At 37.7% G+C, this 16777-nt stretch overlaps 6 protein-coding genes across 6 annotated transcripts; 3 read left to right on the top strand and 3 right to left on the bottom strand.

Annotated features, from left to right (window-relative positions):
• Positions 1-966: 966 nt before the first annotated feature.
• Positions 967-2788, bottom strand: RHIMIDRAFT_248717 (TPR-like protein; the record flags this gene model as incomplete). Its single annotated transcript, XM_023610553.1, has 2 exons — positions 967-1955; positions 2005-2788. 2 exons carry the CDS (start codon positions 2786-2788, stop codon positions 967-969), a joined length of 1773 nt encoding a protein of 590 aa, XP_023469283.1.
• Positions 2789-4416: 1628 nt separating this feature from the next.
• RHIMIDRAFT_272829 (uncharacterized protein) lies at positions 4417-6778 on the top strand. The gene is made up of 6 exons (XM_023612350.1): positions 4417-4534; positions 4598-4808; positions 4867-4929; positions 4980-5301; positions 5352-6028; positions 6079-6778. Exons 1-6 carry the CDS (start codon positions 4479-4481, stop codon positions 6661-6663), a joined length of 1914 nt encoding a protein of 637 aa, XP_023469282.1. The 5' UTR covers positions 4417-4478; the 3' UTR covers positions 6664-6778.
• An 85-nt stretch (positions 6779-6863) lies between these two features.
• On the top strand, positions 6864-9475 carry RHIMIDRAFT_212554 (MCM-domain-containing protein). Its single transcript, XM_023607220.1, has 5 exons — positions 6864-6961; positions 7019-7107; positions 7165-7224; positions 7280-7506; positions 7556-9475. The coding sequence occupies exons 1-5, from the start codon at positions 6910-6912 to the stop codon at positions 9333-9335; spliced, it is 2208 nt and encodes a 735-aa protein (XP_023469281.1). The 5' UTR covers positions 6864-6909; the 3' UTR covers positions 9336-9475.
• Positions 9476-10270: 795 nt separating this feature from the next.
• RHIMIDRAFT_90389 (uncharacterized protein) lies at positions 10271-10866 on the bottom strand. Its single transcript, XM_023615852.1, has 3 exons — positions 10626-10866; positions 10503-10565; positions 10271-10443 (listed from the first exon to the last, which is right to left on the bottom strand). Exons 1-3 carry the CDS (start codon positions 10740-10742, stop codon positions 10324-10326), a joined length of 300 nt encoding a protein of 99 aa, XP_023469280.1. The 5' UTR covers positions 10743-10866; the 3' UTR covers positions 10271-10323.
• A 479-nt stretch (positions 10867-11345) lies between these two features.
• Positions 11346-14631, top strand: RHIMIDRAFT_198618 (composite domain of metallo-dependent hydrolase; the record flags this gene model as incomplete). The annotated part of the gene is made up of 9 exons (XM_023606306.1): positions 11346-11801; positions 11860-12142; positions 12196-12581; positions 12640-12735; positions 12790-12908; positions 12965-13454; positions 13523-13697; positions 13752-13907; positions 13958-14631. The coding sequence occupies 9 exons, from the start codon at positions 11346-11348 to the stop codon at positions 14629-14631; spliced, it is 2835 nt and encodes a 944-aa protein (XP_023469279.1).
• Positions 14632-14842: 211 nt separating this feature from the next.
• RHIMIDRAFT_198636 (rhizopuspepsin 6 precursor) lies at positions 14843-16147 on the bottom strand (the record flags this gene model as incomplete). Its single annotated transcript, XM_023606309.1, has 3 exons — positions 14843-15324; positions 15376-15747; positions 15817-16147. 3 exons carry the CDS (start codon positions 16145-16147, stop codon positions 14843-14845), a joined length of 1185 nt encoding a protein of 394 aa, XP_023469278.1.
• Between the last annotated feature and the right edge of the window lie 630 nt (positions 16148-16777).

Raw genomic sequence — 16777 nt, 5'->3', positions numbered from 1 at the left:
AAAAATTTTTAGGGACGGTTACAAAAAATATCTGGGACGGTTGCAAAATTCTATTGGACGAATTTTTTTTTGGAGACGATTGTAAAAGCTATTCTCTTTACTCTACTTTCCATTAAATATAATTTCCTGAGCTACATTATTTGCCAAAACTGTAAGCAGTTTTTTCATTGAAAATGTTCGTGTATTTCCAAACAACGCTTAGAACATCATTCACGCTTAAACTTTTGCAAGTATAAGCTTCTTCATTGCCTGGGTTTACTGGTAAAAATGCAGCATTCAGAAAGTTTAGGAGTTGAATTTGACTGACTAATAAAAAGTTTATCTATAAATAATCAATTTCAATTTGATTGTTTTCTTCAAGAGCTTCAGTTGTCTTTTGATAAATATGATGGTTATACGAATCTGCTTTTATGGAATTTGTATATAGCAGAAATGTTTTACAAGGATCTCTTTATAGCAGATTTCGAGATCTAGTTTTTCAATAGCATTGAGTAGTTCAATGGCTTTAGTCTTGTCATAATCTTTATGGTAATGTTGTTCTTTTATGGAGTTGTAAGGGCTGTTGTTAATATAGAGAGTTTTCTTGAAATTTTATAGGTTTAGGTGCTTGAAGTGACCACCAGATCTTTTAAAGTTGATCAAACTGTGAAGCATAAGTAAAATAAAAAATAAAAGAAGGAATCAGGAACTTTTATAACAAAGGTTGCCTGTTTATTAGGTTAAAATCCTGTAACTTTCTATTGCGGAGATTTGTACGACTTCAGGATGAAAAATGTGCAGGATTTCCAAAAAACTTTTACCCTTTCTATCATTGGTGTAGAACTAATGCTTAATCACAGAGCAGCTTTCGTTTATATTTACAGAGAAAGCAAGAGATTTCTTTTAAAAAATCATGAATTATTGCAATTTTTTATTGGGTTTACGAAATTACTCGGCGACACGTTTAATTTACCCCTGGGATAAATTTTACCTTCGTCTAATCGTGCGTCTGCATTCAACCGCGTTTCTTCCTAGCTGCTCCTTCGCCCACTGTACAGCATCCGATTGTATATAGTTGCAATCATTCATTATTAGTTTTTCCAATGAGCCTTTTTGACTGTCTATTAGCTTTTTAATTCCAGCTCCCGTAATGACCATACTTTGCGAAATATCTAATCTTTTAAGCTTGTTGACATGGTGAAAACTAGCCAAGACTGTATCAGTCAATCCTTGACAGTGAGTAAGCTTCAAATCCTCCAAATTTGAACAGGCATTTATGATGGACATAAGATCATCTTCATCAATATCAAAAGCAGAAGTCAAATGTAGCGTGCGTAGCTGACCAAGACCATCAGGTAATGAAGCTACACGAGAAAGTACAGGACCGACACCAGTGACATTGGTAAAAATCATAGTCTCGACAGCTTTGGATGAGATGAATGGCACACTATACCTTGCGGGTGTAAGAGCTAGTGAGCTCATACTAAAATGTCGCACCTGTACACCACTTGCATTCTCAGACAGAGGTGTTCGGGTAGTATGGTGACGAAAGCCCATCGAAAGCGATTCCAGTTGTGGACAGTGAGTGGCTAAAAGATGATGTAACTCGTTAAAATCGACGGTAACATCTGCAAATTCAAATAAGCGTAGTTTTGGAAAATAACAGAATAGCTTCTCCCCCATTGCCACAAGCATGCTAACGTTTGTCTGCAATTCCACTGCAAAGTCTTCTACTTGTGTTGGATAAGGCTCTAGCTTCATAAATTCTGTTGCAAGATATAGCTTATTGTCCATTATGGGGACTATTCCTTTGATAGAAACACGCTTTAGTTTGGTACATGTCTTTAGTACATCATTAAATATATCATAAAAACTAATGCCTAAGCTTCTATCCAAGTTCAAATAGACAAGATTCTTTCCCATGAGCCGAAGCGCACGTAAAAATAATGTGTGAGGCAGAACACAGTGCTTAAATTCTAGTATAAAAGTCAATGGCCGCCACTATTCTCTCTTTTTTTTTTTTACCTAATGTCTCTATGTATTGACAGTCTTCAGATATGATCAAGTTCAGCACCTTTTCCATCATGTTTTGTTCCATATCCGATAACGCCAACCGTCTTATATGTCGTCCCTTTGCATAAGACATGTATCTCTTAATCGTATGCTGGTTGACTCCTCGGTTTCCAAAGTCAAGATCTCGCCACATGCCATTCCAGTCTAGAGCAAACTGTCGCCAACGCTTAGATACTGCCATACATTGTACACGTCTGTCGAACGAAAGATATGAAAATATCATAGCCTTGACATCATATGGAAGAATAGTCATAAAGTCAAGACCCTTGAGCGGTGACAGAGCCCTTTCTGCACTTGTCTTCATGGTCATGATCACGCTATATCGTTTATCGTCCGGCTTGACTCTTTCTAAAGCAGTGGCGTATGTTTTGATGGCAGCTTTATATTTCTTTTGCAAAGAAAGTAACTTGCCTGCACGCAAGTAACCTCGAGCATCACTAGGTGCAGCATGGATCGTCTTTTTGGCATCAGCTAATGCTGAAGGATAATCTCCCAGCTTTTCATAACATGCAGATCGACAGTCAAGAATAGTTGCATGATCTGGTTCAAGTGTCAGTGCACGAGTAAAAAGAGCTGCAGCTTCATCAAATTTCGATTGTTTGAATGCGTCTTGTGCATCCATAAACACTTTGCGCCACAATTCAGTAGATGAAGAATAGGGATTGTATGTCGTGCTTGTCTTTCGTTTCTTTTCTGATGAGTCTCCTTGGGTGGCTGATTGTTTTCTTTTGAACATTGTTGAGATTGAAGAATAAAGACAGGAACCTAAATTAATTATTTTAATACAAGTATATATTAGGTAATATCACTGGTATATACTCTTATAGCATATAATAAATACAGCCTCTTGTAATGATCTTGTGTTTGTCTATGAGCTGAACCATCACTCCTCTTGAGAGTCTGAGAATTACTGATATAATGATATGATGTAAAACTTAGCATCTTCTTCTCTGTCGAATGTCTGGCCACAATCGACAATGATGCCCCTCCGGAAATGAGCATATCCACCTCGAATTGTATTATTACCACTCGATGCATAAAGAAACGGAAGCCAAGCGTCATATCAACTGAACAAAAGAAGTCAAGACGATCGCGACGTGATCTACAGTATGGTGAAAGTTGTTCTCGGTAGACGATCTACAGATAACTGGTAGATTGGTTTTCGGGAAATGTATGTTTTATTTAAAAAGGCGGGACTGGTAACTTGAAGAATACTCGATGTAATCGACATAATCAATTGCTCATATTTGGTCTTAAATATATGTCTTTATAACCAGGCAGATATCAGTAGGAAAGCCCTTCATTTACTATATGTTGACCGTGTTTTTTTAAGGAGTTTCCCCCAAAAAAACCCTCCCCCCAATTGACAGCCGCGGAACTTGTAAAAGGAAAGAAAGCAAGATGTAAAACAAGGCAAAAAAAAAAAAAAAAAGGAAATAAAAGAGAAAGAAAAAGCAACGTGCTTTTTTTCAATTAATTTTTAGAAGTCTTTTACACTTTAGTCAGGAATAATTAACGCCCTGATAAAAAAAAAAAAAAAAAAATTTAGTCATCCGTAAAGCTGAACAAAGTTCATCAAGCATAAACGTGAATGAAATTCCAAATGTGGGATAGAAGCTACTTATCCGCGGTTAATAGGGGCGTAGCTGAAGGAATCAAAGATATACTTCATCTAAGCCATTGTGTGCAATAAGTTATAGGTTATTAAACAGTGTCACAGTAACCATGGCATCCGTAAATCTTTAAAAAAGTTGGGTGACAACCGGAAATACGTTATGGAAAGTTGGATTATAACAATAGCAGAAAGGTGTCGCACGAGTTTATTTTTGTATAATTACCAATAGAGAACAAGGCTGATCTTTTTAAGTCGTTACCTACAAAAGCAAATACCATGCGTTTTATTCAAGAGCATTTTTGGTTTACAGACACACTTTGACTTGACGCTTGGTGAGCGGAACCTTAATTCAATTTGTTTCATCCACTGCTATTCTTTGTTTCTCTTTATTCAGGGATCGTATGATTCTAAGTATAGGACTTGCATAAATAACATAGTAATGTCCTTTATGATTGACAGAGTTTCAGACAAAGTTTCTTTATATATTAAAGTTTGTATCTATTTTAAGAAACAACTGAGATGGAACAATAACCGGAAACGCAGAAGTAAGGTAACACTAAACATAAAGAAGATCCAAAAATAAAATGGTGAATATCATTTTTATTGTTAAAGAGCTAAAAAAAAAAAAAAAAAAAGAATTAAAAAGAGACCTCTCCTTCTTTCCCCTTTTTTGTTTAAGCATGAAAATAAGATTGGGCCCTTTTTTTCAACAACCGCATGCGCTGACCCTTTAAAGCACCATTAAATTTTTTCTTTTTCTTTTTTTCTTCTTTTCTTTAACCCTCTTGCCTGATTGTTGTTTGATGAAATAATGTCAAGTTCAAATCACTCAGGCAGTATACCAGAATTTGTAAAGAAGCTATTCAAGTAAATAATCCTCCTTTTTATATATAAATAAAAAAGTTTTAACAACTTTATATTACAACTTAGCATGTTGGAAGAAAATGCGTACCCTCAAATATTTTCGTGGGGAAAAGAAGGAGATACCTTTGTAGTTAAGGATCCCAACGAATTCGCAAGACATATTCTACCAAGACACTTTAAACATTCTAATTTTGCAAGTTTTGTTCGTCAATTGAACAAGTACGACTTTCATAAATTACGTTTACCTGAAGATGGACAACGCATTTATGGAGATCAGGTAATGATTGAAAAACATAAAAAAAGGGCAAAGATAACTCACACACAGTTCATATCAGGCCTGGGAATTTAAGCATCCTAGTTTCAAATATAACAGGCGAGACTTGCTAGAAGAAATAAAGGTAAACAAGTGTATATACACTGCTCATGTCTAACTAGGTTTAATAAATAGAGAAAACCTACAGGCAAAACACTTCAGAACATCTCTTCTGCTACCAACACAACGGCAACAGCATCCAGTAGCTCTACTCTAGCAACAACAGGACCGTCGGGAAGTAAGCCACCAAAGGCAGAAGAGAATTTAATGTCGCTTGCGGCTAGTCTTCAAAAGGAAATAAACAATCTGAAAGAAACGCAAAAAGATATGACGGATAAACTGAAGGGCTTTGACAAAAAGTACAGTGCAATCTTACAAAGTATTGAAGGGTTTAAGAAGAATATGGAAGAACAGGATTCTTTAATGCGTAATATCATGGATTATGTTTCAAAGCAAAGTAAGTAACAAGGAACTTAAAGAAAGAGAATCTAACCTCTTTTGTGATAGAGCCAACCATGATGGAACAAGGTTTATCGAACATTATTTACCAGTACAATGATATAACAAATGCAAGCGAAGCGCAGCTTAATAGAATTAACATGGCGATCGCTTCATCCACAAATACAACAGCATTAAATAATAATAACAATGAATCTATCATGCAAAACATACTTCAGGTACATTCCACATCGACAACTTCATCCTCATCCTCATCCCCATCTACAACCTGTCTACCATCTACTTTGTCGCATGCACCTCCGACTTCATCTCCTCCATTAACAGGCAATATTGCTCCAGGAGACATCCCTTTAATGAACCCTATCAGCTCATCAATGCTTGGACCAGGCTTGGCCGCACCAGAAACACCAGTGGTTCCTGATCCACTTTCGACGACAACCATGCCAACAGCAGCAGCAGATTTTATGCCAGTAGGATCGTCCCAGCCACAACCCATGAATTCACTTTCTGTAAAGAATTCCTTGACAGCGCCATCGCGCAAACGAAGGAGAATACAATCGGGATGGTCAGTACCACCAAGAGTCTTATTAGTTGATGATGATTCCATATTCCGTAGATTATCCACTAAACTACTTCAAATGGCAGGCTGTACAATTGATGTAGCTGTAGATGGAGAAGAGGCTGTAAGGAAATTAAGCACAGGAAAATATGATCTTGTTCTTATGGTTAGTTCAAATGTTTGTTTATGTAACAATTGTCTCATGGTTCGAATTAGGATATCATGATGCCCAAACTAGATGGAATGTCTGCTACCAGAAACATTCGACAATATGATCCATTAACACCTATTATCTCCATGACGTCTAACACGACCGATCAAGATATTCAACAATACATCATGAGCGGTATGACAGATGTTTTGCCGAAACCCTTGAACCAAGGTACCTTGGGAAATTTATTGGAAAGATATTGTGCACACTTGGTAATACAAAGACATCAACAACAGCAAATTCATTTGCTGCAACAAAACTATAGCTTGAATGGCAGCTTAATTGAGCTAAATATGACTCCTCAGTTGACACTGCTTGAAGAAGATGAAGACGATGTGAAAGGGAAGGGTAAAGAATCTGTGGATGTAAATAGAAACAATATTGAGTACTTGACACCCTTCACAAGCAATAACAATAACAACAATAGCTGTAGTAGCAGTAATAATAGCAACAGCACAAACAGTAATCAACTCATGTATACACCACAGCCTATACCTATTATACCCTCGTCACAGTCATTGCCATACATGTCAACCCAACCCATATCAAATCAAACTTGGTTTTTATATCAAAAACATGGCAGCAGTTAATATATTTGTAATTTCTATCCTTTTTTTTTCTTTGCTTACCCTTTACACTTCTTCTTTTTTATAATAAAAGTCAACACTGTAAATAGTTTTATCGATTTTAATCACGGACCCGCCGCCTTATTGTTTTTTTTAAAAAAAAGGTGACGTTTAAAATCGCGTCACTACGCGAAATTCAAAAAAGTATTTTTTGGGTAAATTTTTTTTTTTTGTTCCTTTTTTTCACTATTCAACAGGGAGAAATACAATATGGCTTCATTAGTACCTGTCAAAATCAGTGTCGATTATAGCCAAGACAAAGGTTTACTATCACTTTTATATGCAAAGCAAGGAAACTAAACAAAAGCTATCCAATTAGCACATCTTGAGGAATTCCTTAGAAATTTCAAGGAATCATCAAGTGATCTCATGGAGACGGATGCTCCTCCTAAATATATGCAAATGCTGGTATAGACATAAAAAAAAACATTCAAATAAAGAAAAAGATACTTATATAAAAAATAGCAAAAAGTCAAAGACAGACAAGAAAAGACTATCCTTATCGAATTAGACGATATTGCTGCTGTAAAAAAAAAAATCAACACTTATCAAAAGACTGTCAATAACAATTTTTTAATAGTATGAAGACTCTCGTGCACGTACAGTTGCCAATATCAAGCGAAATACAAAGCACTATATTGAACATGCCTCTGTTGTCATCGATAACATCTTGGCCGGAATGACTCCTAGCAACCCTGACGCAGTTCATCCTGAAACAGTATTGGACGTGATTATCAATCAGAGAAGAACTCAAGATCGTTCCGAGATCCAACAAGATCAATTTCCTCCATCCTTGACTCGACGATAGTAAGCATCAACGCACAAATGGAAATTTATACTGATTGATAATTATTAGTGAGGTTTTCTTTAAGCCACTTTCTGATGATACTCCATTAGCTGTTCGTCAAGTCAATGGTAGTAAAATTGGACAATTGATCACCATTCGTGGTATTATCACACGAGTGACTGACGTGAAGCCAATGCTTCAGGTGAACACGTATACTTGTGATTCTTGTGGTTGTGAAATCTTTCAAGAAATTACTCAGAGACAGTTTAACCCATTGACTGAATGTCCCTCAGAGGAATGTAAAAAGAACAATGTGAAAGGAAGATTGCACACTCAGACAAGAGCCTGTAAGTTCATTGCTTATCAAGAGGCCAGATTACAGGAATTGACAGATCAAATCCCTGTGGGTCATATTCCTCGTATCATCACCCTTCAATTGTATGGCAGTGCCTGTCGTCAACTGTTCCCTGGTGATATTGCTCATGTCAGTGGCATCTACTTGCCTATGCCTTACACTGGTTTCAGAGCCATTCGTGCCGGTCTCTTGACAGACACCTATATGGATGTTCAACACGTTCACCGTTTGAAGAAGCAGTACGATGAGATCGAAATGACATCTGAAGATATTGAAAAGGTGGAGGAATTAAAGAGAGATCCTAACGCTTATGGACGCCTTGCACGAAGCATTGCTCCTGAAATTTATGGCCATGATGATGTGAAGAAGGCCTTATTGCTGCTTCTGGTAGGCGGTGTTGATAAGACGGTAGGCGACGGCATGAAGATTCGTGGTGATATCAATATCTGTCTTATGGGTGATCCTGGTGTGGCCAAATCCCAGTTATTAAAGTTTATTGCCAAGGTAGCGCCCAGAGGTGTATACACGACCGGTAAAGGTTCATCCGGTGTAGGTTTAACAGCTGCTGTGATGAGAGACCCTGTGACAGACGAGATGGTGTTGGAAGGAGGTGCTCTTGTCTTGGCTGATAATGGTGTTTGCTGTATTGATGAATTTGACAAAATGGACGAATCGGACAGAACTGCTATTCACGAAGTCATGGAACAGCAAACGATCAGTATTTCAAAGGCTGGTATCAACACAACCTTGAATGCTCGTGCATCTATCTTGGCTGCTGCTAATCCACTCTATGGTCGTTACAATACACGTTTGTCGCCCACCAAAAACATCAATTTACCAGCTGCCTTGCTTTCTCGTTTTGACCTTCTTTATTTAATACTTGACAAACCCTCTTATGATATGGATCGTCTACTGGCTGAACACGTCACCTATGTACACACCCATAACAAACCACCTCAGATGGACATTGACGCAGTGGAACCCAGCACGATTAGACACTATGTAGCACATGCAAGGACAAAGAGACCTGTGTTGACACCCGAAGTAGGTAATTACGTGACAAGTGCCTATGTGGCGCTGAGACGCCAATACAAATTGGACGAAGCACATGAACGACAATTTACTTATGCCTCCGCACGTACCTTACTTGGCATCATTCGTATGGCACAAGCTGTTGCTCGTATACGTCTAAGTGATTTCGTGGAACCTAATGATGTTGATGAAGCTTTAAGATTAATTGATGTGTCAAAGTCTACATTGGTTGAAGAAGACGATAAACGTTATGGAGGATATGACAGATCGCCCTTATCAGCTGTTTATAATCTTGTTAGAAACTTGATAGATGCCTATGGTTTCTCTATACCTTTAAATACTCTTAAACAGCATGTTGTAGCCAGAGGTTATACGGAAGCTCATTTAGAAGATGCCATACGTGAATATACAGCACTTAATGTATGGCAAGTCGATAGCCGCCATTTGACCATCATTAACTAGAAGCAATTAATAATAATAAAAAACACACACACTCTACAATGGCATAATTAAGTTTGATCTTTGATGTAATCTTTATAAATTAATGACATTGACACACTGTACTACAATAGATAATATAAAGTATATAATAAAGATGAGGCAATAGATGCTTACCTATTTCTTTATTAGCAAAAGGCTTCTTGGTCCAGCCTCTTTTTTATGTTAATTACCACATTTCATTTTATTTGGTCTGAATTTCAAGTAAAAGATCCATGGCTCGGTCTGGAACCATACAAAATCGGTATAATGAACGGATCGTGTACTCTGGTTGAGAAGTTTTAGAACTAAAAGGCTTCATAATGAAAAGGGGAGAAAGCCAAGAGAGAGACAATAAATTGTAGTCAGGCTTTTTTTTTCTTTCTCTTTCTCTTTCTCTTTTCATTCCTTTTTATAGCAAATGTATAAACACCAAAACAGCACCTATTCAAAGTGGTCAAGAGTGCTTCAATTACTCCTACCAAGTAATAAATCATCTAGACAAAACACACAAAGAAAACAAGATGATATGAAATCATTACATAGAAGAGGAATCTATATACCAAATGATGTCACAAACGGTGAACCTCAAAATACATGGCAACTATACTATCTTTATCGTGCTACTTTTGAAAAACTTCATCGTCCAAGTGTATCTCTGTCAAAATCAATTCATTTGAAGCAAATGCTTTATAAGTTACAAGAGAGACAGAGTGAATTATCAGCAAAATTAACTGTAGAAGAAGACGATAATGTGCCCCTGGGAGCCTTGATTGAAAGACCATCCAGTTATGCCTGTTCGATTCAGCCATTGAAGCCGTGCTATTATAGCAATACAAAGCAAAACTTTCCTATCCAACTGATGTAATCTCCTTATTCTTTATCAACATGTACATAATCAATATATATATTTATGCAATTTTTAAATGCAATCCCCCCTTCTCCTTTATTTTATAAAGTAAAAAGATCAAATTTAATTGTTTTTAGATACATCTAACAAGCGATTAACTATTGAGATACAAAAGATAAAGAATAATATAAAAAATCCATTATCCTTATATGAATAATACACACTATATCCTTGATTGGATATCTAAACAAGTGCTTTGATTAGTATCTTGGTTTATACACACAATTTTATTTTACACTTACATATTCCTGCTGTCGCGCCTCCTGGTTAAAATCTTTATTAAAATAAACCGTGTCTTTATGTAACTATATTTTTTTAAGCAGTTTAATATGGCTATGACAATAGAGAATAAGAGAAGAATTTACCTTTTGCTGACACGATGGAATGAGGGTCATTACAATGAAAAATATAATAAAGAAAGGAGGGGGTTTGTGAAACGGAGTATCAAGCTGCTGGCGAAAAAAAAAAATATGCTTAAACATGCAGCCAAGTCACCAAGGCAGCAGAATTTACCATAGTGATCATCTTGAATCAAATAACCTTTTTCACACAACTTTGTTTAAATACAACTGCAGTATTTCAACTAGTAATCATTTCTTATTGAATTTATAAAAATCAGGTAAGTGAGATCCCTATCAAAGCGATTTCCATATAAAGAAATCTCATCCATATTCAGCAACCCATTCAATATCCAACGAACAGGTAAGTGAATGATGATAACTTCCTTATTCATTTCCTATCAATGCCTAATAATAGCAAGCTAATAAACAGTCATCAAAATAAACAATAATAATACGAGTTATTGATACAAGGCAAAAAGAGGAGAGAAAACACACCGCTCTTTCTTGTGACCAGAGTGAGTTATAAATTAAGCTTTATCTTTTTTTTTTTTTTTCTGTTTTTCTTTACAAAACGGAATGTCAAAACTATTTGGCAATTCTTCCTCCAATGGGTATAAGCCCTTGCTCAGCCCAGGCGAAAGACCACATCGCAAACAAAAGACACGTCTACTGCTGACTGCCTCCGCTCTTGCATTATTCGGAACAAGCTGCGTTTATCTCTCGAGACACTTGCCTACTGGCGTTATGCTCAACAGTTATGCTGAGATAAATCAACAGAGCTTATGGAACAACGACAATGGCAAAGTAGTATCTCCTGGTATCTCTTTCGACTCCTTTGAGTATGGATTATCCAAGTGTCAGTTCAATATAGAAAGAAATCGTGTAAGTACAAATACGACTCGTCCTCGACATAGGAATCCGCGTGCAGCACCAGAAGCCGAACGCGTCCTGATTCGAAATGGCCATATCTGGCTAAAGGATCATTACTTGGAAGGAGGCGATATCTATTTGGAAAACGGGTTGATTGCAGCTGTTGGGAAAAATTTACAAGTGCCTTCAGATACTCGCATCGTGAACGCCGGTGGTCGTGTTGTTACACCAGGTATCATTGATATGCATTCCCATATGACCGTTGATGCCTTGGATGGATTATCCGCGTCCGATGATACAAATGAAATGACTGACCCTACCACACCTTATGTAAGTAGCATACTGTGAACAGCGAAGCTCACCACTAAAACATCACACTGGAAACTAGGTTCGTGTTATTGATGCACTTAATCCAACTGACCCTGGTATCAAGATTGTGGCCAGCGGAGGCATCACGACTTCATTGATTCTCCCTGGCTCTGGAAACTTGATGGGAGGCGAGGCAGCCGTCATCAAGCTTAGACCTGTCTCTACCCTCTCTGCACAAGATATGCTCGTAACCTCCGGCGTCTCGGATGAGGATCAGGAGGTCATCTGGCGTTACATGAAAATGGCTTGTGGTGAAAACCCAAAGTCGTTCTATGGTAGCTCTAACCGAATGCCATCAACTCGTAAGGATGAAAAGAAAAAGTATATACGAGGCCATCTCAATTTAATTTTTTAGGTTTGGGCGAAAACTACTTGTTTCGTAGAAGGTTTGAGGAAGCACAAAAATTGAAAAGAAAACAAGATGACTGGTGTGATGCTGCGGAGAGAATCAAGAAGATGAAGGACGATGACGATAAACAGGATCTGATTCGTCTCTCTGAAGGTTATCCAGAAGATTTGAGTCTGGATAGCCTTGTTGCTCTTTTGCGTCATCAGATCAACCTGAATGTCCACTGTTATTTGCCTCAAGATTTTGAAGCCATGGTTCACCATTCGCTTGAATTCGACTTTGAAATTGCCGCTTTCCATCACGCATTAAGTGCTTGGCAAGTACCTGATATTATAAAACGTGCCAAGACAAACATCACAGTGGCTACTTTTGGTGATATGTGGGGATATAAGGTATATATATACATCTTAATCTTGCGTGAACTCTGTTCTCCAACCATTATTCATTTAGGCTGAAGCTTTAAATCAAAATGTTCATGCACCAAAGATCTTGGACAAGGCAGGTATTCCTGTCGCCTTCAAGAGCGATCACCCTGTCATGAATTCTGTAAGTCCTGGTTACAAAAAAAAAAAAAGAATTTAATACCAATTCCAGTTCTAGCGTGATTTGGTACATGAAGCACAAAAAGCATACCACTACGGCTTCAATGAGCATAAAGCATTACAGGCACTTACCACTGTTCCTGCAAATTCCTTAAAGTTGGGACACCGTCTGGGCAGGTACGTGGATATGCTGTTTAGTTATATGAACACTAATACATCTTGATACTCTCTAGTATTGAAGTAGGCAAGGATGCGGATATTGTCATATGGGAACGTCATCCATTAAGGCTTGGAGCCAGACCAAGACATGTCTTTGTGGATGGTGCTGAGTTAGATTTCAAAAAATCATGGACGAACACTCTAATTGAAGAAGACATGCAAAAGCACTTTGATGTAAAGAATACAAGTGATGACGAGGATGAAGCAAGCAAGCACTTACTTCCTGGCTTTTCTGATAGCACAATGCGTTTGGAAGATCATGGCCTCAATAACCCTACTTCATTCCATGATGCTTGCTCAAAGGACGTGAATTCTTTTGTTTTACGCAATATTAGCCGAATTTATACAAACGCTAGTCAGATTCTGGACGCAGAAGGCTCTGGGCTGTACTTAATCGTTGATCGTGGAGTTATCACCTGTTTAGGTAAAAACTGTGATCGTGATCATATTGAATGGCCAAGCAACAGCCCTGTATTTGAAATGGGGGGTGCGGTAGTTATTCCGGTAAAGATAATATTAGGACGTAACGCAATGTATAATGGTCGTAATTAAGATGCATATTTATATACCAGGGTATTGTTTCTGTCGGTGTACCTCTTGGATTACTCGAAATTCAGATGGAGTCATCAACACAGGATGGAGAAGCAAAGAATGACATCAGAGATGGCGATTTGTACAAGAAGGTCGTGCGTGCTGTTGATGGCCTCAAGTTTAATGGATTGCATCTTCAAAAGGCGTACAAAGCTGGTAAGGAGCAAGATTTTTAAAAAGTCTTTAATGACTAATTGCTGCGATCATCAGGTGTTACAACTGCAATCTCTCAACCGCTGGTAGGGTCTGGCATGTTAGCAGGCGTATCAACAGCTTTCTATACTGGCGTAGAAAACACTGTGTTGGACCATCTTGAAGCTCTGGTAAAAGAAGAAGCCGCTTTAAGCTTTGTCATTCAACACACTGGTAAGTTCAACAGATCGTTCTTTAGTATATTAGCTAAGACGGAGATACAGGACCATTGACCGTATCTCAACAAATTGCTGCTATACGTGATCTGCTAATTTCAAATATAAAAAAGGATGCTTTCAAGAATGTATTTGCCCGTGCAGCTCAAGGAGAAATCCCTGTTGTAGTTCAAACAGACGATAAGGACGAAATAGCATCCATCTTACTGATCAAACAGCAAATTGCCAAGGACTATGAACGCGAGGTCAATTTTGTTATCCTAGGTGGTGCAGAGTCCCATCTGGTCGCAAGTCACTTGAGCCGGCTTGATGTTCCTGTTATCTTGATGCCTGCTCGATGCTACCCAACGACATGGCAATCTCGCTTTTGTCTATCTGGTCCACCATTGACGCCTGGTACTGTTCTTGATGTTTTATTGAAGCATAAAGTACGTGTTGCATTAGGTTCTACCGATGTAGATAACGGAGATGCTCGTAACTTGATCTGGGAAGCTGGTTGGAATCTTGCTCATAATCCGGAATATACACCTCAGGATGCAGTAGGTCTTATAACATGGAATGTTGCAACCATGTTTGGATTGAAGGAAGAAGGAGTTCTCAGTGTAGGAGGAAAGGCAAACTTTGTTGCTTATAATAATAATCCATTTGAATTTGGTACTCGTGTGCTTATGGTGAATGGTGGAGGCCGATCAGGCCCTACTTGTTTTCCTAAACAAACTTGAGTACTTTGAATAAACTTATGTAGTAAGCTAATAAAAGGCATGAATTTATGTTTATGAGCTCTAGATTATGATAATTGAGGTTTATAGACTGATGAATATAGCAATAATTGAACAAGCTAAAGATCAGTAGGGCAATGCTTTCAAAGGTAGCGTCATTTATTTCTGGAAACACTGTCCAAATTTTAAAATTACATACAATCAACAATATACACTACGTATTGATAGAACGGGCGATTTGTACTTCAGGAACCTTTTGGTTAAAGACCACATAGTTATTCTTTAAGAATGTATCTCCCAAAATAGCCAGTCCTCTGACGTTACCAAGAGTAAAGCTAGCCATACATTTGTCATCTTTCTTTTCAAAAATAAGGGAATCAGGAGGCACTTCAAAATCAGCACCACCAATGCTGAAAGTAAGCGGTTTGAAATTGGACGTATCACAGTTAATGGTATAAGTACCATCAAAGTTATCCGTAGCGTTGTACGCATGAGAGATTGGAGTAGAGACGTCAGAAGGAAGGACGAGCAGGGTGGTGCCGGTATCAATAATGGCTTTGAATGGATCACTTGTAATCTTGTCTCCAACTCTGGTGTTATTGACATCAATGCCCCAAAAGCCAATAGAATTATCCACTGGAACTGTAGTCAGCTTTCCTTTGAACTTAGTTGAGTCGTAACCTCCAAAGATGTATTCTAAAAGACAGCAAGTTAGTTTCTGTGTATAATAGACTGCCTTTTGCCTACCTCCGCCACCACCCTTGCTAGCCTTTCCGAGAAAAACACTAAATATAGGAGAAGAAATAAGGTTATGATTGATCAAGTTGTCAACAGGAGTCTTGACGCCTTCTACGCTGCTGAGAGAGCTAAATCCAAGACCCAACAGACCATCAACAGTTCCACTAGCAAACTTTAAAGATTCACGTTGTGCAATACCAATGGTTTGTTGCTTGATAGCAAGCCCACCTAGATTTACAGTGTCTTTACCCAAAATACCATTGGAGCTGGATCCATCACCATATCTGATAGACCATTTGCGACCATCCTTCTTATATGTTTTCGACTTGGACGGATCATAGCGTCTTTGAGAGGAGCCACAGTTGGTACATAAAGTAGAGGCTAAAGTGTTTTATAAGGCAGATTAAGTAGGTACTTGATCCTTTCATCATTTTAATATGCGATACTTACCAAACCACAAGTCAGAAGAGCCAGTATCAAAATCAAGTCTGAGATCAACACCAGGGGTTCCTACCTTTACAATACCATAGTATCGTAAATCGTTTCCATCATCAACAACAGGAACAGTGCCGTTGATGCTCTGAGGTGAAATGCCATTGGATTCGGTAGTAAATCCGAATCTGGAATACTTTGCAATAACTTTTTCAAGGGCAGCTTTTGCATTAGGCTTGTAATCTTCATTCACTTCTAAAGGGATATTGATTTTTTTGCCTTCAGGCGCAGCTTCAGCAGTCAATGCCACCAAGGCAAGAGCAATACATGAAGTCAAGGTAAATTTCATAAGATACAAATGAGGTGAGTTGTATAGTAAAAGAAAGGACGCCCCTCACACCTTTTATATTGCATGTTCATACAGGTTTTTTACTTTGGATTTGCACAACAATGCTCACAATTTTTTTCCACTCAGTAATAGATTTACACAGATGTTATAATCATATTGTACACAAAAGCTTGCTAGAGACATGTAAATTCTTCGCCAACTTTATCCTGATTTGAAATTTAGTGCTTCCAGAAATAGCGGACGTGTGTCTAGTGGCATAATATATCACACTTCTCTCGAGCTTCTAAAAAGGTTTACTTACTGAAGGCGCATTGAATAAAATACGATGATAAGAAATAAACCGTTTGGTGATGTGAATAACAGAATACATGCTTTCATATCAAATTATAGTTTATTAGTTTTTTAATTACGGTTTAACACGATTGCCTAATATTGATAAAGTATCTATCAATAAATTCGCTAAATAAAGATTATGTGAATGTTCTGCAATTTAACTTTATGAAACCGTAGTACATCAATTACTTTGAAAATACATTTTTTAAATAGAGACGAAGCTCAAGTTTATTAGTGTGACGAAGATCCAATCACTTTTGTGTTTTTGGTTTTAAATTTTCGTTAAACGTCCAGTGA

This window comes from Rhizopus microsporus (genome assembly GCF_002708625.1).
Source record: "Rhizopus microsporus ATCC 52813 unplaced genomic scaffold scaffold_3, whole genome shotgun sequence".
Classification (NCBI taxonomy): domain Eukaryota; kingdom Fungi; phylum Mucoromycota; class Mucoromycetes; order Mucorales; family Rhizopodaceae; genus Rhizopus; species Rhizopus microsporus.
Note: the sequence above shows the minus strand (reverse complement) of the source record. Positions and strands in the feature narration are given on the sequence as shown.

What these genes read in the sequence shown, in the direction of transcription:
- RHIMIDRAFT_272829 (XM_023612350.1), top strand. Translation starts at nt 4,479, where the DNA reads ATGTCAAGTTCAAATCACTCAGGCAGTATACCAGAATTTGTAAAGAAG. An exon ending in ACTTGCTAGAAGAAATAAAG is followed by an intron (nt 4,930 to 4,979) that starts GTAAACAAGTGT and finishes TTTAATAAATAG; the next exon opens with AGAAAACCTACAGGCAAAAC. An exon ending in AATATGATCTTGTTCTTATG is followed by an intron (nt 6,029 to 6,078) that starts GTTAGTTCAAAT and finishes GGTTCGAATTAG; the next exon opens with GATATCATGATGCCCAAACT.
- RHIMIDRAFT_212554 (XM_023607220.1), top strand. Translation starts at nt 6,910, where the DNA reads ATGGCTTCATTAGTACCTGTCAAAATCAGTGTCGATTATAGCCAAGAC. An exon ending in CTAAATATATGCAAATGCTG is followed by an intron (nt 7,108 to 7,164) that starts GTATAGACATAA and finishes TATAAAAAATAG; the next exon opens with CAAAAAGTCAAAGACAGACA. An exon ending in AATTAGACGATATTGCTGCT is followed by an intron (nt 7,225 to 7,279) that starts GTAAAAAAAAAA and finishes ATTTTTTAATAG; the next exon opens with TATGAAGACTCTCGTGCACG.
- RHIMIDRAFT_90389 (XM_023615852.1), bottom strand. Translation starts at nt 10,742, where the DNA reads ATGTTTAAGCATATTTTTTTTTTTCGCCAGCAGCTTGATACTCCGTTT. An exon ending in TTCCATCGTGTCAGCAAAAG is followed by an intron (nt 10,566 to 10,625) that starts GTAAATTCTTCT and finishes AAAAAAATATAG; the next exon opens with TTACATAAAGACACGGTTTA. An exon ending in AGGCGCGACAGCAGGAATAT is followed by an intron (nt 10,444 to 10,502) that starts GTAAGTGTAAAA and finishes GCACTTGTTTAG; the next exon opens with ATATCCAATCAAGGATATAG.